Source organism: Oncorhynchus mykiss, chromosome 24 (assembly GCF_057628025.1).
Source record: "Oncorhynchus mykiss isolate SJ-2025 chromosome 24, ASM5762802v1, whole genome shotgun sequence".
In the NCBI taxonomy this organism is placed as follows: domain Eukaryota; kingdom Metazoa; phylum Chordata; class Actinopteri; order Salmoniformes; family Salmonidae; genus Oncorhynchus; species Oncorhynchus mykiss.
Genome location: NC_143045.1, coordinates 10,771,107 through 10,791,485, shown reverse-complemented (window position 1 = coordinate 10,791,485; position 20,379 = coordinate 10,771,107). Strand labels below are relative to the sequence as shown.

General features: G+C 41.6%; 3 protein-coding genes across 5 annotated transcripts; 2 read left to right on the top strand and 1 right to left on the bottom strand.

Moving 5' to 3' along the window:
* Nucleotides 1-1,222: 1,222 nt before the first annotated feature.
* On the bottom strand, nucleotides 1,223-9,097 carry LOC110503697 (ribosome biogenesis protein NOP53). Of its 2 annotated transcripts, none has more exons than XM_036961997.2 (12): nucleotides 5,921-9,097; nucleotides 5,306-5,382; nucleotides 5,108-5,204; nucleotides 4,378-4,577; nucleotides 4,235-4,290; nucleotides 3,985-4,080; nucleotides 3,738-3,839; nucleotides 3,479-3,625; nucleotides 3,202-3,377; nucleotides 2,804-2,870; nucleotides 2,510-2,586; nucleotides 1,223-1,903 (listed from the first exon to the last, which is right to left on the bottom strand). In XM_036961997.2, exons 1-12 carry the CDS (start codon nucleotides 6,127-6,129, stop codon nucleotides 1,843-1,845), a joined length of 1,365 nt encoding a protein of 454 aa, XP_036817892.2. In that variant the 5' UTR covers nucleotides 6,130-9,097; the 3' UTR covers nucleotides 1,223-1,842. The 2 variants fall into 2 exon arrangements, with proteins under 2 accessions (XP_036817892.2, XP_090074363.1); XM_090218237.1 differs by having other exon boundaries at nucleotides 5,108-5,201; nucleotides 5,921-9,086.
* A 600-nt stretch (nucleotides 9,098-9,697) lies between these two features.
* Nucleotides 9,698-12,671, top strand: LOC110503698 (histone H3.3A). Its single transcript, XM_021582159.3, has 4 exons — nucleotides 9,698-9,784; nucleotides 11,019-11,162; nucleotides 11,296-11,449; nucleotides 11,917-12,671. Exons 2-4 carry the CDS (start codon nucleotides 11,035-11,037, stop codon nucleotides 12,043-12,045), a joined length of 411 nt encoding a protein of 136 aa, XP_021437834.1. The 5' UTR covers nucleotides 9,698-9,784; nucleotides 11,019-11,034; the 3' UTR covers nucleotides 12,046-12,671.
* A 267-nt stretch (nucleotides 12,672-12,938) lies between these two features.
* Nucleotides 12,939-16,676, top strand: LOC110503700 (histone H3.3A). 2 transcript variants are annotated; one of them, XM_021582162.3, is made up of 4 exons: nucleotides 12,939-13,180; nucleotides 14,626-14,769; nucleotides 14,987-15,140; nucleotides 15,375-16,676. In XM_021582162.3, exons 2-4 carry the CDS (start codon nucleotides 14,642-14,644, stop codon nucleotides 15,501-15,503), a joined length of 411 nt encoding a protein of 136 aa, XP_021437837.1. In that variant the 5' UTR covers nucleotides 12,939-13,180; nucleotides 14,626-14,641; the 3' UTR covers nucleotides 15,504-16,676. The 2 variants fall into 2 exon arrangements, with proteins under 2 accessions (XP_021437837.1, XP_021437835.1); XM_021582160.3 differs by lacking the exon at nucleotides 12,939-13,180 and adding an exon at nucleotides 13,712-13,800.
* The last annotated feature ends 3,703 nt before the right edge of the window (nucleotides 16,677-20,379 follow it).

The window sequence follows — 20,379 nt, the reverse complement described above, 5'->3', positions numbered from 1 at the left end:
GGGTGATGTATTAAACCACCCCGACGCATCAAAGATGCAGTCGTGCTTTTGAACTGAGCTGCAGGACAGGAAGGAAACTGCTTAGGGATGTCACCATGATGCCATTGGTGATTTTAAGAGTTGGCTGTGATGGAAGAAAACTGAGAATGGATCAACATGTGACTCTACAATAATGACAGTGAAAACAATACACAATAAAAAAGATTCCAAAACATATATATATAAATATGCATGCAACAAGTCACTAAAGTAATACTGACAACAAAAACAGCAAAGGAATAATACTATTTTTGGCCTAAATGCAAATCCAACACATTACTGAATAACTGCCTCATTTTCAAGCATGGTGGTGGCTGCATCATGGTATGAGTATGCTTGACATTGGCAAAGACTTGGAGTTTTTCAGGATGAAAAGAAACGGGATGGAGCTCAGCACAGGCAAAATCATAAAGGAAAACCTGCTTCACACCAGACACTGGGAGATGAATTCACCTTTCAGCGCGACAACCTACAACACAAATCTACACAGGAGTTGCTGACCAAGACAGTGAATGTTTGTGGCCAGGTTACAGTTGGCTTAATTCAGCTTGAAAATCTATGGCAAGACTTCAATTTTGTAGTCAAGAATGGTGAAAAGAACGGCCAAATATCTTAAGAGACTTTCCCAAAACTCACAGCTGTAATTGCCGTTAAAGTGTTAACATGTATTGACTGAGGGTGATGAATACTTAAAGGTAGTGTTCCTTTTCATGAATCTTAAAAAATATAATTTCATCCACTTATACAGTATTTTGTGTAGACAATGGACAAAAATGTACAATAAAATCCATTTGAATCTCACTATGTAACACAAAAAAAAAGGGCCGTGTACTTTCTATAGGCACTGAATAATACATTTGAGAAACTATTCACACGGCCACTTAGATATTTTTATATACCACAAGCACCATGGATACACCATGTAAACTAGACCCTTTAAACATTGCTTACAAAAAATATTTTTACAATTTCAACAATGTATTGTGTTTTTAAGCTGTTGAATAGACTTCTGGTGCCATATTCAAATTTCATCTGGAGACTTATGCTTGTGGACTTGAGACAATTTTAAGAAATCATATGAAACTTCTTTGCAATCATACTAGACACCTTAATAATGCATGACTTATTTGTTGAGAAGCACAAACAGATTTAAATAGCATAATCAGAGTAAAAATAAAAACAATTTCATTAATTAACTTGCTTTAATGAAATCAAGTCAAATTACAGCAAATCAAGTGATTTTGTACACAACAGATAACTGAAAGAATGTACCCAAGTCCACATGTTGACAAGTGGCTTTAAACATTGTTCTTCCATTAACAGCCTTGTTATTCACTCAGGAATCCACTCCTTCTAATGAGGGCATTAATCTTGGTTTTGCAAGAACGAAAGACAAGATCACCAACTGGGAGAGAGGGACGGGAGAGAGCCCCCTTCTGAAGCCTTTAACATCCCCAACTGATGCCGACAGACCCAAAATCAGTGTATTTAAATATCCAAATGCATTAGAACTGACCCTGAATCTGACAGGCACCATCTGGATTGGGCTGGTGCGTGAAAATATCATTGCACAGCAAATAATGTTCCAAATGGTGGTGACTTGGATCTTCAATATTTTCCAACAACACAGATTTAAAAGGGTGGCAAATCCATCACTGACTTAAAAGGGGCTGAGTTGGTTGGAGACATTTGAGGGGGCAAATAGTAGCTCTTTGGCTGGCTGTCGCCCAGTGGCGGTGGGTGAGGCTGTGTTGTGAGTGACATCACAGTCCTGAACAGTTCCATAGGTTGGTTGTTTGGTCTCTAGGTGATCTCCCTGAAGGCCCTCTTCTCAACATACTTCACCTTGAGTCTCCTCTTGAACCTTCGGGAGGAGGTGGAGCACACAATCAAAGCACTTCAATGGCTTTATCAAATCAAGACTATATTCTCGTGTATAATAAAAACAAAAGGAGATGTGGAGGGGAAACAGCACATTGCCCTCAGTTCCCAGGAGGCTGTTTACACAACAGCTCCCTGAGTTCCATGACTGTCTTCACATTTCCGTGGAAATACTGTGAGCGCAAGGATGGGTTCATCACTGGACATCGTCGTGCTTATTAAGCTGACTGAACCAAAAGAGAGGTATACTACAACGCATGTTAGCCAGCTAACTTTGATAAAACAACAAAAGTAACTATTTTTTGGTTCATTAAGACAGCTAAATGTGTGTTTGGTTGTTGGGTCAATTAGACCAAGCCAATTTAAAGCTCATCTTTCAAAAAAAAAAAAAGTTATTTCACAATATTATGGGCTAACGCATAGATCCTGCTTTGTAGTATACCTCTCTGGAAACAGACAATAATGCAAACAAATCTAGAATGTTCTACTATGAAAGTTATGAGTTAATGACATGCACAAACTACTATGTATAAATATATACCTGACATGAGATGCTGTTTGTTTTACAGAAAGGGAGAGAATAACTTACTTGGCTCGTTCTCTGGGCTCAATCATGTTTCTCTTTTGCATACTCTTGAAGCGGTCCTTGAGGACACTGCCCTCTGGCTGCAGGACACATAATTACATGTGGAGAAGGGAAACATGTCAGTACACATCAGTAAATCCTTGCTCCAAAACGGGTCAGCATGTGACATTATTGTGAATTAAGTTGCTATGCGGTAACTTTTTCAGCATTTCAGTTCCACACACATGTACATGAGTTCAAAAGGTCAGCCCAGTGTGAATGCATTGCAGACAGTGAGAGGGATGGTCAGTCACAAACCCTGAGTGTCCGCAGGGATCCAGGAATCTCATCACTCAGCTGGATCTCTAGATCCTGAGCCTGGAACCTGGGGAGATATGTGGGGGCCAAGTTCAGACAGAGTATGGAGATCACAGAGAGGACAACGGCACAGACGAAACTCACACTAAGGGGAAAGCAGCACTATGGAAATCAGGCTAAATGATTTGGTTTTGGAATGGGGTATAGGTTTTTCTGGAGCCCATTGTTATTGAAATGTCTAAGGCTTCTTCCAGTTCATACTAGGATGCGTTTTACCTGCTTTTCAAATTGTCCAGGAAGCTCTATGGAGGACCTGTTGCATCTCACCCTAGATATAAATTGTAATAAACAACCAAGATGGTAGATGAGAATAGTGGCATTCTTGTAGAGGTACTGACTTGAGTCTGCCGAGACGTCGGGGCATGGACTTCTCTGCCTCCTGGTTGGCCTTCCGCTGGGCCACCCTCTCTCTGGTCCGCTGCTCCCGCCTCTTCAGGGTCGCCTGGATGGAGCGCAGCTGGAAGAGCTGCTGCTTCTTGTCAGTGAACACCCTTGCCGCCTGCTTCTGTTGTGACTGAACAGCACAAGAGACACCGTCGGTCAGATCCTAAGCTAGCACATGGAGGGGAAAGGCTAGAGCACATTAGGGGGAAAAGGCTTTGTAGTCTTGCATGCCTTTATCTTGTCAGCTCGCTCTCTCTTCCTTTCTTTCTCTGTCTTTTTCTCCTGCTGCAAGCCACCACGAATAGAAACATCCTCCTCCTGCTCTTCCTCCTCCTCCTCCTCCACTAACCCTTCCACTAGTTCCTGGAAGACTGTCTCCTGCAGAGAAACAACAGAAGGTGGTCAGGCAAAATGGAGCTGAAGGACCACATACAGGTCTGAATTGTGTAATGATGAACAGTGGGTGGGTGGGGGGGGTCTGTTGACGTACCTCAGTGGCAGTATCCTCTCGTTTGACAGCCAGCTGTCTCTCTATTCTCAGCTCTGCTCTCTCCCTTTTCACCTCCACCTCATGGGCGTCTAGTAACAAGGCCTGGGAGAAAAAGGTCAGCACTTCAATACATCAACCACGGCATTACTCAACATGAAGAGACAGAACACCACACACATCATGGGAGCAGAAACATTGATAAGTTGGCATTGGCATTTAAAATCACTGTTTACGTGTATTAAGTTACCTGATGGGAGAAGAAGTCTGGGTTGTAGGAGCCTCCAGGGGCTATGACTTCCACTGCCGGGAGAATAGAGGGCTTTGCGTTGAGCTTCTCTGGTCGCTAAGAATGAACAAGACAGCGTTTAAAACTTAAATACAGTAAGACATTAAATATACAAACACTCCTATTTGCCTAAGTATCCCTTTTCACAATACAGCACATACAATACTGAGAAACTATAAACTTTAAGGCAGTGACAATGCTGCAGTCTCACCTTCACACGCCTTTTCCCTGTTTGCTCAAGGTAGTAAGGATCTGCAGTCTCTTTGGCTGCAATATGAATAAAAGGTGGTCACAAACACTGACACTCCAACTATTTATTTGACTTAGTTTAGCATTTTGAATAGACAAACTTACCCTCTCCTCCCCACAAGTCATAATAGGGTCTGTCTGGGAAGTTGTTGGCTGCAGTCTTTGCCTTTGACGTTTTAGTTGCCGGTCTGCGGTTCAAGAGCCGTTTCTGTCTCCGTGGCAACACACCCATGGCCGCCAATTTCTCAGCATTCTCTGCAATGCGGCGGAGTTTCTTTGCGTTTGGTTGCTGGTAGGCCAAAACACTGGGGAGAGAGGAGGGAACTGAATTTTAAATAGTGTCCTGAAGACTTCAGTGTGTACAATCACAGCTTATTATGAGAAATAAACTAACCAGAGTACACTTGTGTACTTATCAATATACAGCCTTGCTGCATGACTCCAGTTTACAAAGTGGGGGAAAATCTGCGTAGTATTAGTTTGTGCACATTAGCAAAACCTTTCGCAACAGAAAACAAAAACAAGTATTTCTTATTGGACAAGTTCAGGTAGTCCCCTTCCCGTTTGTTTCCATTTCATTACTAGTAAATACAACCCAGTAGAGGGGAAACAGCACATTGCCCTCAGTTCCCAGGAGGCTGTTCACACAACAGCTCCCTGAGTTCCATGATTGTCTTCACATTCCCAAGGAAATACTGTGAGCGCAAGGATGGGTTCATCACTGGACACTGTGCCATGCGCAAGCTGACTGAACCGGGCCAAACCATCTCCAGCTAAGGGCCAGGGAAGGATGGGGGTGAGAGGGCAATTGTCAGGGTATATCAGAAAAACTCACTCTTTAGGCGGAGGGACAAAGGAGTCATGCTGCAGGATCAGGTCTATCCTCAGGGGCCGTGACTTTGACTTCTTCCCCTTCTTTCTCTCTTGGACTTCTAGCAGACACAGAAAACACAAACTTCAGTGATTTGACACTTCAAACATTAACAAAGTTGAAGCAGAAAATATATTTGACGTAAACAGTGATATTGCTTACCTGGCCGGACACTTTTCTTCTGCTCTCCGATGTCCACAAAGAACAGGCTATCATCTGGCTTCTCAGATATCAGTCCTCTGTCGAATAAAATATTTAAAAAAAAGTTTAACTAGGTAATTCCATTTGAATCAAAATATGTAGTTACGGCATAAAGCATGTGTTAAACTCTAAATATAAGTATTAACGTTAGCTAGCTAACGTTAAGTAACGTTACATAAAAGCAGCCGAATCATAACGTTACTAGTAAACAGGTTAAGAAACGATTCAGTTTAGGTGTGTTGCTCAAGGTTGGATAATTATGAGGGTGATTATAGTTTGGAACGTAGGTAGGACATAGTTTTTTTTGTTTTTTAAACATGTAATCTAGCCAACTCCCTTGATTAACCAGCTTAGCTTGCTTGCTAATTAGAATAAACAACCCAACGTGTACATTAGCATTGCAAGGTACAACTTCCATTTTTGAAAGATGTTGACCTGGACTGATTGACATGCAAACCTAGCTTGCTAGAATAATCAGATGTTTGATAATGTCGCAATACCTGACAAATATACGCTTATTAGCAGGTAATAAAAGCTAGCAAGACAGCTAGCTCTGTTGGCAAACATGCTGCTCACCCTGTAGCTCTTTCCTGAAGTCTCACGTCATCCAAAAACTCTTCAACATCTTGAATATCACTGTGTTTGTTCCAATTCTTTTTCTTATTCTTATTCACACGCTTCCTCCGGCCACTGTTCAAGTCATCTGATTCGGCCGACGATTTAAAAGATATGAATCCTGGCTGCAACGCTGCCACGCGTTTGAGTCTCTTAACCGCCGCCATCATACCGGATCAGCCTTCTTTTCTTTGATGAGGTTTTAACGGCAGTTGGCATCCAATAAATGTTACATTACCGCCACCTACTAGACTGGAGTATAACTCCCTTAAACCTTGCTTGAAAAAAATACAAAATAAATAAATACAACAAATACCCTACCATCTAACACTACTAAAAACATAATAATAATGTCTAAATAAAATACCATACTCCACTATTTAAATCTATTTAGTCCTACTTCAGGCCAACAGCCTGAAAGGATGGGACACCACCACTTAACACACCCTGTAACTCTTCTGATGTCAAGTCTCGCACACCCAAATACTTATCTGCAGCTTACACCACAACCTTTATTTTCTTGGACTTACATTCCATCCCTGCAGTACAGTTGATAACCATTGCCATAAATGCCAAAAATCCAATCTTACTGAAACGTATATCATTTGTTGGTTTATCCCTCTGTACTGGTACAGATCTACTACTCACACCACTCTTCTCAGGATCCCTCCCCCTTGACCCATCTTCCTCTACTTTCTTCACTGCCTCAGCATATGACAACTTCTGCACTACTATAATCTTGGAAACCTCAACCTGCCCCTCTCGCACAGGACATTTCTGATCCCCTGCCCAATGGGCACCCCTACAATGAACACATTCCACTACTTTCCCCAATGCTACGTATTCCTTTCTCTCATGCCCTTCTGCACACTTCTCATACCTAGGAACCTCCCTCCTACACACTGATGCCACATGCCCATAAGCTTGACACCCGTAACAACGTAAAGAATTCGGGACAATAGCTCGTAACATCACTGTCGGAAAAAGACTCAACATCAAAACTCAAAAGAACAGACAATGACTCTTCTGTTCCTCCACTCACGCCACTGTCTGCATTGCACCAAACAATGAGCAACACAAACACCGGGAATCTTCCCCTTCAGTTGGTCAGCTTTCACATTTACCACGACCCCATTAAATCACTCGTTTCAATGGCGCCCCTTTTTTGAGTGCAAAACAATCCCCATCTCTTGCCCCCATTCACTTAACACAGAGCACTTGCTCCCTCTGACCAGCAGAAACACATACAATTATCACCAGACCACTTCTGGTTACCTTCACCGATTCCACAGCACCCAACTCTGTTTTCACCTGCCCTGAGACCAAAAATGGATCTGCCAATAGGCAAGGGTCCACTTTTTCCAAAAACGTCACTCCTACTGTCACAGACTCATCTTTATCCTGACCCTCGGTGCAAGCCTCTGGCTCCGAGAACTTCACCACACCTACCACATCCAACATTATGGTGCATTACTGCCAGCTACTGTACTGGAGTGTGGGCCAGAAACAGGCATTAACTAAATCCTACCTGCCAGATCTGTTGCTCTTAAAAAAGACAACAAAATATTTGAGACAATATCTAATGACGTTCTACTCAATATACACTTTAAACTAATTTCCTGTATCAATTTCTCCCTCAAATTAGATCTGAGCTTCTCTCTTTCCCTCTGATACTGCCCACATGGTAGCAATATATGCTCCACGGTCTCTGTTTCCTGGCAATAATCACACTTTCCTGTTGGATGCTTTCCTCCCACATTTAAGGATTTATTCAACTGGCTGTGTCCCACCCTTAATCTTTTTAAAATAGCCTCCTCTCTTCTGTCCCTTCCTGCCGTGGGTTTATAGTACCTCATAAAGCAGGCCCTGTCTGCTACGTGACCTAAAGGACTGGAGACTCCTTAGCACTGCACATGAATCAGAGCGAATAACTACTCTGTCTGGCTTGACTTCCTCCACCCACTGCAAGGCCAACGGTATGGCCATCAGCTATGCCGTTTATACAGCCAGATGATCAGTAATGCGTTTCCTGACTCTCACCCCACATTCCTGCACTACAAATGCTGACCCAGAACGTCATGTCCTCGGATCTTTTGAACCATCTGTGTATATGGCAACAAAATCCTGATACACTGTATCCAGACGTCCATTAAACAAATCAGATGGATCAACACCCTCCCTATCTTTCTGTAGTCTCTCCAACACTTCTAGATCAACTACTGGAGGCGGGAGTAGCCATGGTGGATTTACAGGGATAGCTACCATTGGACCAAACTCCCTTCCATACAGTCCCATCACCTTCGCCTGGGTATTACTCACTCACCCAAAGCTTGTGTTCTGTCTTCGCTCATGTTCCCAGCATGTCGGTAAAATCCCTTTTGCAGGATGAGACACCCCATGTCCCTGTAGGGTGAGCCAATAATTCATTGCCAGCTGCTGTCTCCTAATCTGCAATGGCATATATCCTCCATCTCCACCTGTAATGCAGCCTCTGGGAGATATCCGAAAGGCCCCACTACATATTCTGAGTCCTTATCCCTGTATGACATCTAGCCTTTCCAATGATGTCCGGGCTGTCGAACCATACGCTATGCTACCATAGTCTATTACAGATCGGATCAATACAACATACATGGTCCTCAATGAGGAACGCCCAGCTCCCCAATCCTTCCCCGCTGCTCGACACCACCATACACTTCCCTATTTGCTTCCCTCTGCGCCATGTCCTTACAGTACACCGACAAGCTCCCATCTCTTAACACATTAATTAGCATTACAACTTCCCCAATCAACTCCTTTATCACAGCCGTCAACCTTATCGTACTCATCTCCCCAACTCCTCTGTCCTCCCTAAACTTCAGAACCACTTTATGTTCCTCCTGACCTCCATGCTCCATACTTGCTTCACTTTCTTCTCCATCACTATCATCACTATCTCACCCAGTCTCAGCATAGCGGTGCCAACTGCCGCCACACCGAGTAAACTTTGATTGTTTGTTAATCAAAGATTAACCGCTAGACACCGCTTTCAGCCTCTCTGGCTAAATCTACTACCAGAGCAGTACCCGGGAGTTCAACGAGCGTCTGCGTAGCCCTCCGACGTCTCCAGTCCATGCTCTGCTGGATCAGCTGTAGAATGTTTTTTCTTTTGAGGTTCAGCATGAGCTGATGGGCCTCTATCGCCACCTCGAGGAGGGATTGTGTAAAAACCACCCCTGGAAATAAGATATTTGTAGGCCCAAAATGTATAAAATGAAGATTTTTGCTATGTATTTTTGCTAGGTATTTTAATACTTTTGTGATTTAAAACTTGTTTATAATACTAAAGCAATGTTTGTCACAATACACAAACCTTCCAGGAAATGTCATCTGAGAATCTAAGTTGTTTGATTTCTTACATTAACAAATTTGGTAACAGAAATCCAGTAATTGCTAATTTTGTAATTATAAACATTTTGTCTCGTGCACTCACGTGGAATCACGTGTCCCATAAAACACCTTCAATTAGTCCATAAATGTCATACATTTAAATGGTCAATATCTGCCAATGCAATAAATATACATTTTAAAAACATCGCACATTATGTAGTATATCACGCTTTTCTGAATGTATTGATCATATTTTTCAGTTAAGATGATTGATAATTGATTGAATGGGTCAATTGATAAACGTGTAGAAAAGTTGGTATCTCTTGTCGCAGCAGATGCATTGTGGGTAACCTGCCATTTTAACCCAATATAGGACTCCATTCTGTTGTGGGAACAACGCAATAAATAAGGACACGAGACCAGTTTCACATTTAAACATTAGCTGTTGTATCAAAGGTAAGTGTCGTGTTTGAAATATATATATTTAATTGTGTATTTGTGAATTTTCACTTTTTTTGTTCTTTAGATAGTATCTTTTTGCAACTAAATCCGCGATCATAGGGAAACCCAAGCTCGACGACCGAAAAAGCAAGCTATTATCTGCTTGTAGTAACTAGAGACCAAAGCATTCCTGTCGAATTTGACACGGTTATGCACCGGTTCTGAGTGATCTTCTGAGTACTGAAGTTTTTCAATCGATCCCTAGTGGTGTTTAGAACAATCTTCAATGTGTTTGTTAGTATAAAGCGACAAAGTCCTCGTTTAAACGTCGTTTTAATTGTCACCCTCTTGTAAAACACATTCGAATTTTCCTTCCCGTTAGTACGTTCCTGTTACAGCAGCCATCGTCTCCAATGCGTAAGAGGCGGGGACCTATTTGGTGAAAAACATTGCTCATTGGCGAACAAGGAAGAAAATCCCGCCCATCAGATCACTAAACAAGTCCCGATTGGTAGTTGTATGAAACCGTTACGCTGTAATTCGCTCAATTTGATGTTCATCTTTGCGTAATTGAGTTACAGATTTGGGTACAATCCGTGTTGTAAACAAATATCAAATTGTAAGCATGTTGATTGGTAGGTTACTTTAAGTGGTATCGGCTACTAGTTACCTGTCAAATTGTACTCTAATATAATTTTGGGATTAACCAGTATTTACGTAATCTGATTACTTCCTTTTTACATTTGGATTAATTTTCCTTTAGAATCGTTAGACAAAAGACCCATCGAACGCTTTGTGTCATTCTAGTGGTCTCTTGTGATCAGGTGGAACAAATTTAAACGTGCCTTTTTCCAATGATGAATTGAAAGTCAGATTAGAAAGATGGTTATGTATTTTGTCATAACAGTATTTCTAAATGTAACCGTCTTGTTTTTCAAAAGTATCTAATCGGATGACAATATTTTTGCTAAGGTAACATTAGTTAACTTTGTAATCAGATGACATGTAACAGATTATTCTAAACCCCGTTGATTGGATAGTGTATCCAATCATTAATAGACCAAACAATGTGCTTTTTATGGGTTCATAGAGCTAAAATGTCTCACCTAAAATCAAATGCCTCAAAAGCTTGGCATTTGGAAGTATGACACGTGGCATTTATCAGGCTAACATGGTTTTACGCTGCAATTTGATATCTAGTTGGTTACACTCCCATTAACATTCCTTTCTCAACTTTGCCTTTATTCAGGTAATTTGTAGGAGCCATGGCCCGTACCAAGCAGACAGCCCGTAAATCTACTGGAGGCAAAGCCCCACGTAAGCAGCTGGCCACCAAAGCTGCCCGCAAGAGTGCCCCTTCTACTGGTGGGGTCAAGAAGCCCCATCGCTACAGGTGATGGAGAGTGATGGAACGCATAGTGCCTGAACAGACTTTCACCCACCTGGTGTCGTGGTCTCCTTTAATAATTGTGTAGATGGAGTAAAGGACCACACTGGCTAATTAATTACTGTGTGTTTTACTCCAGACCTGGTACTGTGGCCCTGCGTGAGATCCGTAGGTACCAGAAGTCCACTGAGCTGCTGATCCGCAAGCTGCCCTTCCAGCGCCTGGTGAGAGAAATCGCTCAGGACTTCAAGACTGACCTGCGTTTCCAGAGTGCAGCTATTGGAGCCCTGCAGGTCAGGGTTTATGATTTCTGTTAACCTGCCAAATAACACTAAAACCAGACCTATCGGGAATCTGTACACTCAAAGGGAAACTTCATAATTTTGGCAATGAGGCCCTTTATCATCTTTTGCTGAGTCGGCTGAACTACTGAATGCCATATGCCTGTCCAGTATGAAAAAAGTTAGTTGGGTTTGCGAGCTAATGCTAGTTAGTATTAGCACAATGACAAAGTCTATGGGTATCTGCTAGCATGCTCATAGATGTAAACTTTTAGTCATTGCACTAATGCTAGTTAGCATTGGCTCAAGAAACTTTCTTCATACTGACTCTGGGGAAGTAAATAAAGAGCCTCATTGCCAAAATCCCTTAAGGTGGTGACCTACTGGCAGTCATCTCCCCAAATGTTCAAAGAATGCATTGGTCCATACCAAGAGAGCTTATGCATGTCAGCTGAATTCAACTTTTTTTTTGTCTGCAGGAGGCCAGCGAGGCTTACCTGGTTGGTCTGTTTGAGGACACCAACCTGTGCGCCATCCACGCCAAGCGTGTCACCATCATGCCCAAAGACATCCAGCTGGCCCGTCGTATCCGTGGGGAGCGTGCTTAGACGCCTCCCCTTTATTTTTATATACCTCAGTCTGTCTTTTCCTCCCTTCCCACTTATCCTTATAAGGAGCTTGATTTGAGTAATGATGTGACACAAGTAAACTGTAGTCTTGTCCCCCTTAGTTCTCTTAGCAGCAGACTTTTAGGGTACTTTGTATCTGTTTTGAAGCTGATCTGAGTCACACCTTTGTGTATGCAACTCGGCACAGCAAAGGGTGCATGCATGAAGCATCTTGGGCAAGCATTTCCCCCTCCTACTATTACATTATGACAGGGTTGGTTTTCTAATTGATAAACATGTGGTGTTTTTACATGTACCCTTTATCATTTTTTTTTACAACTAGTGTTTCTACTGTTTACGTGATACGTTTACAAATGGTTAATTGTGTTCTGAAATTGATCAATAAAAATATGACTTTGCATGATTCAAAATATTGCATAGGCCTATGTAGCACAATGTTTATGTATTTCTCCCATGTTTTTATCCAGGTAATATTTTAGTTTCTTTCTCAGGTTGTGATGCCCTTTTCACACTGATTTCGTTTTTTTTTTTTTTTTACATTTTTAAGCAGATATTTGTAAAAATCCAGAATTCTCATACAAAGGTGATAAACTACTGTTCCACAACTGGTTGAGTGAAGTGATTGGCCTGTACTGAGTTGTATGCTGCTGGCAATGGTATTTTAAATAGTGAACCGTTTTAATGTTATTTGAACTGTCATATTCAATGGCAAAAGTACCCACTTGTTTTACTTGCCAAGTAAATATTTTTTAAATAGAAAACGGTGAGTGAAAATCACCAGTATAATACTACTTGACTAAGTATTTGGTTTTAAATATACTTCATCAAATTCCTTACTAAGCACACGGCACCGTTAAATTTTATTTTTTTACGACTAGCCAGGGGCACTCCGGCATCATTTACAAGCATGTCCAAAATCTTTACATCACATTCAGACTTTGCTCGTCTTAATATATTTCTTATAATGGAATTAAGATGTGTGAATTGTTTAGCTATTACTGCATTGTTGGCGCTAGGAACACATTTCGCTACACCCGCAACGACATCTGCTAAATATGTGAGGAGTGAGTCTGCCTGATCAGAGGGCGTAGGGATGACCAGGGACGTTCTCTTGGTAAGTGCATGAATTTGACCTTTTTCTTGTCCTAAGCATTCAAAATGTAACAAGTCCTTTAGAGTGTCGGATATTGTGTGGCGTAAACACTTTGTCCAAAATATAATTAAAGTACAGATACCCCCAAAAATTAAAGTAGTACTTACGTATTTTTACTTAAGTACTTTACACCACTGATTGGGAACCAGACCTTTGACATTGCAGGCTGACATTTGCACAATACTTGTGAATGTAAGGTTGTACGATATAGAAATGCACAATAACTTCAGCATAATAGCTTTCTTGAGCATGGCAAATTGAAAAGCCAAAACGTTTCCACAACATCTTGAGAAAAATATTGATAGCAAGTATGCTATATGTTCGGATATGAAATTTGGAGACTGATATAAAGTAACATTTAGTGGCGTACAAAAAAATATCCAAAGATGTGTCTGAAGCACCACAAATGAAACGAAACTAGAAATGTTTGTATACACTATGGCATTCTGGGAGAAATGATTGACATAGCGGCCATTTTCCCGCTGGACGGTTGTTCCCATTGTGGATACGAGGAAGAAAATACTGACACCGCCAGACAAGCTAAACACTTCTCACATTCTTTTTAACCACTTTTGGTGTAGGTAAGTCAAACACTCGACTGCTTTTAATTTACGTGATCTTCACATTCGAAAAGTTTCAAATTGCTTCAATTGTGGTGTAATTTTGTTGGAGATCCATCTCGTTTTCGTCGTAGAGGAAAATAACAAACCCCACTGTCGAAACGGCACAGAATTGCAGCCTTTTCTACAGCTAGTGCAACTGGATAAAAAAAAATTCAAATTATGCGCGGGTTCACTTCGGTTGTACGCAGGCATTGGTGGTCGAAGTCCGTTTATGTGCCTACATACGAGTTCTCTGAGATGTCTTTTATGTATATTAGTTGTTTGATGATATTGTAAAACAGCTGTTTATTTAAATATCAAAGTTTTAGTGGTACTCCTTTGCTCTTCTGCCTATGGTCTTTATCCCGGTTGCGCATCAAGCAGCCGCCATCGTCACAGCGGAGTGGGCGGGGCAACCAACGTCTAGGAGCTGTAGATTGCGCCTTCTCGTGACAGAACATACGCTGATTGGTCTTAGTCATATGTTTACACAATAAGATTGACTAACCAACCAATGCCGCCGTTTTCCCCCATTGATTGATTGATTGATTGGCCCACTCGACTTTGATTGGGAAAATTCATGTTGTAGACTCTCAACACTTTTTTTGGTTCTAGATGTGTTCAATGACAGTGAGTGGAACACCCAATTACTGTACAGAAATAATCTTGGGGATTTTCACATTTTGTGAAAGTTTTGAATCAGCTAAGGTAATGGATGAATACAAATCCAGTTACTTATTATCAGGTATAATTGCAATGAAAGTGTAAGCTATAGTAATTTTTGTGGTTCTCCCCTTTGTTCAGGTGATTTGTAGGAGCCATGGCCCGTACCAAGCAGACAGCCCGTAAATCTACTGGAGGCAAAGCCCCACGTAAGCAGCTGGCCACCAAAGCTGCCCGCAAGAGTGCCCCTTCTACTGGTGGGGTCAAGAAGCCCCATCGTTACAGGTGAGAGTAACAGTGAGGCTGAAAGGTCTTGCCAAAGCTGCCCTCTGTCCCTGAGCCACACTAATGTTCCTTATTATGACTCCATCACCACCTGATGCAAGAGAGAAGGATTTAGGCCTAAAGAGTTTGATGACATGTTTGACTCTGGATTTCTGTAATGAATCCATACAGTGGTGTTAGTCATGGGATTGTTCTAACTGTGTGTGTTTCCTTCCAGACCTGGTACTGTGGCCCTGCGTGAGATCCGTCGTTACCAGAAGTCCACTGAGCTGCTGATCCGCAAGCTGCCATTCCAGCGCCTGGTGAGAGAAATTGCTCAGGACTTCAAGACTGACCTGCGTTTCCAGAGTGCAGCCATTGGGGCCCTGCAGGTCAGTGCTAACCCCAACTAAGGGACACAAGCTGTCATAAACCACATATCTCAAGTTCGAGGCAGGAAGACTATAATTGCATTATTACTTTTTTTTTAAATCACACACTAAAGAGGAATGCTTCGATCATGTGCCTGAATGTATGACAAAATATAATTTTACAGGTTGATATTGTCCACACTCTAAGTGTGTTGTTGTGAGCTGTTTCTCCAACCTGTTCTTTGTTGTCTGCAGGAGGCCAGCGAGGCTTACCTGGTTGGTCTGTTTGAGGACACCAACCTGTGCGCCATACACGCCAAGCGTGTCACCATCATGCCCAAAGACATCCAGCTGGCCCGTCGTATCCGTGGGGAGCGTGCTTAGACGCCTACCTGATTTACCTCTCCTCCCCTCAACAGTCTGCCCTCCCCTTCCCTCCCCCTCTCCTCTTATGTTGGTAGTGATTTAGAGAAACAATGATTATGATAAGAATAATGTGTATAGTGGTGTTTTCTTAGTACTCTCGGCAGCAGACTATTATAGGGTACTCTTTTGTGCATGTACCTGCTTGTTGCTGGTCAGATCCCCCACCATCACACCATCAAATTGTCATGATGCCGTGTGGAGAGATCAGATAAAACAAGACAGGGAATCTGACATAGGTTGTGGTCGCAGGAGGATGGGGTTAGGTTTTTGTCTGCAGAGTGGAGTACCTCTTTCTCTGCAGGGTGCTAGAACAACTGCCCTAGTCCCCTTCCTCCTTCCCCACTCTTCCAGTGAAATAGAGACTGAGCTGGTATCTTTCATGGCAACACATGAACGAGAGTCCAGCCCCCCCCCCCCCCCCCCTTGTGTGTGAGCGTGTAGATTCTGATCAGCACAGCAAATTGTATACAATTCAAAAACATCTCTGGAGCAATTGTTTATTACAATATTGATCATTATCATGGGTATTATTTTTTATGCTTACGCACATATTTCATAGTGGATAAAAGATTTGTGAATGAAATGGAGGTGGATTCAAATAAAATGTTGTACAGAAAACAAAATTGACGTAAGCTATCGTTTCTACTGGTGTTGAAGCTTGTGATTTGTTTTAGCTGTCAAAGGGGATTCTAGATTGTTCATTCTCATTTCATCGCCTCTTATATTGGCACTATTTTCCCTTTGTCTTTGAATTCTCAAATTTCTGCGATAAATAATTGGAGACAGCATTTTAAGGCTTTTGCAAACAAATAGTGAATCCAGTGTTCTTTGTGATCACTCCTGAGGGGCCTTGTTGTGAGGTTTATGGAGCTGGTGGTCAATGCTCTCTTGCAAACCAAAAACAGTCTAATTGGTAAAGTGATCATGAATGTTAATGTTATGTGAGCTGTAATTGGAATGGTCACGGATATTTAGACCTCCCCCTTTGCTTCTCAGGTTGTGTCACCCTTTTAACTTAAAATCATTTTTGTTTCTTAATTGGAATTTGAAATGTTAAGATGTTTAAATAAAACAATGTTTGTAATTTCCAGATTTCTCATATGTGGTAATAAATGGATGTTACACGTCTCAGTTTTGTTTAGTTCATTGACTGAATCAGTTACTACTAACAGATTTAATATTATGGCCAGAGCTGTAAAAAGCACACATTTGATTAAATATTATTTGTCATATACACATGTTATTGCGGGTATAGCGAAATTCTTGTGAACAATCCTGAGTTAGGTTTGTTTGCTATTACCATCACAATCTGGTGTTTTTCTGAATGCACTAAATCCTTGTGTAAAGGAGTTACACAGAAGTGTCCAGTACTGAGTTGAGGCAATGGAAAAACATAATACAAATTAAAAACATGGTTTGTTCTCGTAATTTAGAGCTAAAAAACGACCAATAGAGGGCAGTAAAGTACCACATTTCAACAATGAGCCATAAAGACAAGCCATACTCTGAATGAAGTGAAGACTATGGATGGAGGGGTATCCTTAGAGCTGTGCTGCTCTATCTGAGATAAAACTGAAACCTTACAGAAACAGCATTGTATCAGATATTTGTTCCCCGCTGTGGTAAGTTAGGCCTAGAGCACAGTGTCATTCTGTGTCCCTGTTTTTATGTGATGTCTTCAGATCAGAGAGAGAGAGAACATCCCTATAGAGAATGTTCAAAAGGTGCTTTGCTTCTTTATTTGATCAGTCATCCCATTGATAACTACATCAACACTAGCAAAACAACTGGGCTCAGCCTCAGAGACCCATGCATTCTCTTCAACATTCACACCAATTGAGATTCTGTTTTATTGTAGAAGTTGTGAAAGTCTGTCCTAATGAACAGCTAGAAGTGAACAGTTAAAGTGAAAATATATGATTGAGACAGCAAGCATGCAAGGGCCTCAGAATAGCACATATCTCACAGGGGTGGACACGGGACAGGACAAATCAACATAAAGATCGAATCGGCCTTCTTGACTTTTAGAAATCCCCCTGAACAAGTATGTGTGTTTTCCACCAAGTTGCTTAGCTTGTTCAGGAAACTAGTAGAAACCTGTTCATTATGGTGATTCAGGCGTTGTCCACATAATTCCTATGCACATACCTATGTTATATCGTAGGTGTAGTTAATTTTAACAAGTCTGCAAACAAATCTGCTAATAATATAAAAAAGTAGGACCTGGTTAGAAATGCTTAACAGGGTTGTTGTCCTCTGAAGTAAATTAGGGTAATTATCTATTGTGTACATCAATTTGTGTGCGAGTGGGTCAGGCAGCAGGACAGAAAAATCTTGGTATATATATATATATATATACAGTATATTCTCCAGTTCAGGAATAGCTGTCCCTCATTCCTAGTTTCCACCCACACTGACCTAATCTAGCCACCGGATCAGTGTCCTTGTCAATTACTGTACCACACCTTTCAATCTGTACACACAGACGCACACTAAAATATATACAGTACGAATAGCTTCCATACAGATTAACACCAGCATAAACACACAACAGTAGGCATTCTACAGACAGGAGAGACCAATACAAAAGCAGGCAGATACGTTTATTAAATAAATACCTTTGGAAATATTCAGACCCCTTTAACTTTTTCCACATTTTGTTAGGTTACAGCCTTATTCTAAAATGTATTAAATTGTTATGTTTCCTCATCAATCTACACTAAATACCCCATAATAAGAATGCAAAATATGTTTAAAAAAACGTTTTACTCAGTACTTTGTTGAAGCACCTTTGGCAGCGATTACAGCCTCAGGTTTTCTTGGGTGTGACGCTACAAGCTTGGTACACCTGTATTTGGGGAGTTTCTCCCATTCTTCTCTGAAGATCCTCTCAAGCTCTGTCAGGTTGGATGGGGAGCATCGCTGCACAGCCAATTCTTTCGACCTCATGGCTTGGTTGTTGTTCTGACATGCACTGTCAACTGTGGGACCTTATATAGACAGGTGTGTGTCTTTCCAAGTCATGTCCAATCAATTAAATTTACCACAGGGGGACTCCAGTCAAGTTGTAGAAACATCTCAAGGATGATCAATGGAAACAGGATGCACCTGAGCTCAATTTCGAGTCTCATAGCAAAGGGTCTGAATACTTATGTAAATAAGGTATTTCTGTTTTTTTTATTTTTTTTATATACATTTGAAAACATTTCTAAAAACCTGTTTTTGTATTCTCTTTATAGGGTATTGTGTATAGATTGATGAGGAACATTTAGTATTTCATCCATTTTAGAATAAGGCTGTAACATAATTCCACATAACAAATGTGGAAAAAGTAAAGAGGTCTGAATACTTCCAGAATGCACTGTACCTAGAGATAAAGTGCACCACTACACAGTACATCAGAGATAGTTGGATAGATGTGCTATTATTTTTTCACTATATACACTGAACAAAAATATAAAATCAAAATGTAAACTCTTGGTCCCATGCTTCATATACTGAAATAGAAGATCACAGAAATGTTCCAAATGCACTAAACACTTGTTTCTCTCAATTTTTTGGCACACATTTGTTTACATCCCTATTAGTGAGAAGTGTGGCATATCAGGTGTGGCATATCAAGAAGCTGATTAAACAGCATTATTATTACACAGGTGCACCTTGTGCTGGGGACAATAAAAGTCAACTCTAAAATTTGCAGTTTTGTCACACAACACAATGCCACGGATGTCTCAAGTTTTAATGGCGCGTGCAATTGGCATGCTGACTGCAGGAATGTCCACCAGAGCTGTTGCCAGATAGTTGAATGTTAATTTCTTTGCCATAAGCCGCCTCCAACGTCATTTTAGAGAATTTGGCAGTACGTCCAACCGGCCTCACAACTGCAACCACGCCAGACCAGGACCTCCACATCTGGCTTCTTGACCTGCGGGATAGTCTGAGACCAGCCACCCGAACAGCTGATGAAACTGTGGGCTTGCACAACTGAAGAATTTCTGCACAAACTGTCAGAAACAGTCTCAGGGAAGCTCACCTGCATGCTTATTGTCCTCACCAGGGTCTTGACCTGACTGCAGTTCGGTGTCGTAACCGACTTCAGTGGGCAAATGCTCACTTTCAATGGCAGCTGGAACACTGGAGAAGTGTGCTCTTTACTAATTCATTCCGGGTTCAATTGTACCGGGCAGATGACAGACAGCATGTATTGTGTTATGTGGGGGCGAGCGGTTTGCTGATGTCAAGGTTGTGAACAGAGGGCCTCATGGTGGCGGTGGGGTTAAGGTATGGGCAGGCATAAACTACAGACAACAAACACAATTGCATTTTATTGATGGCAACTTGAATGCAAAGAGATACCGTGATGAGATCCTGAGGCCCATTGTCGTGCCAGTCATCCGTCGCCATCAACTCATGTTTCATCATGATGATGCACTGCCCCATCTGTAGACAATTCCTGGAAGCTGATAATGTCCCAGTTCTTCCATGGCCTGCACACTCACCAGACATGTCCCCCATTGAGCATTTTTGGGATGCTCTTGATTGACGTGTACGACAGCGAGTTCCAGTGCCCGCCAATATACAGCAAATTCACACAACCAATGAAAATGAGTGGGCAACATTCCGCAGGCCACAAATCAACAGCCAGATCAACTCTATGCGAAGGAGATGTGTCGTGCTGCGTGAGTAAAATGATGGTCACACCAGATGCCGACAGCTTTTCTGATCTACGCCCCTATCTTTTTTATAAGGTATCTTTGACCAACATACATATTTTTATTCCCAGTCATGTGAAATCCATAGATTAGGGCCTAATGAATATATTTCAATTCACTGA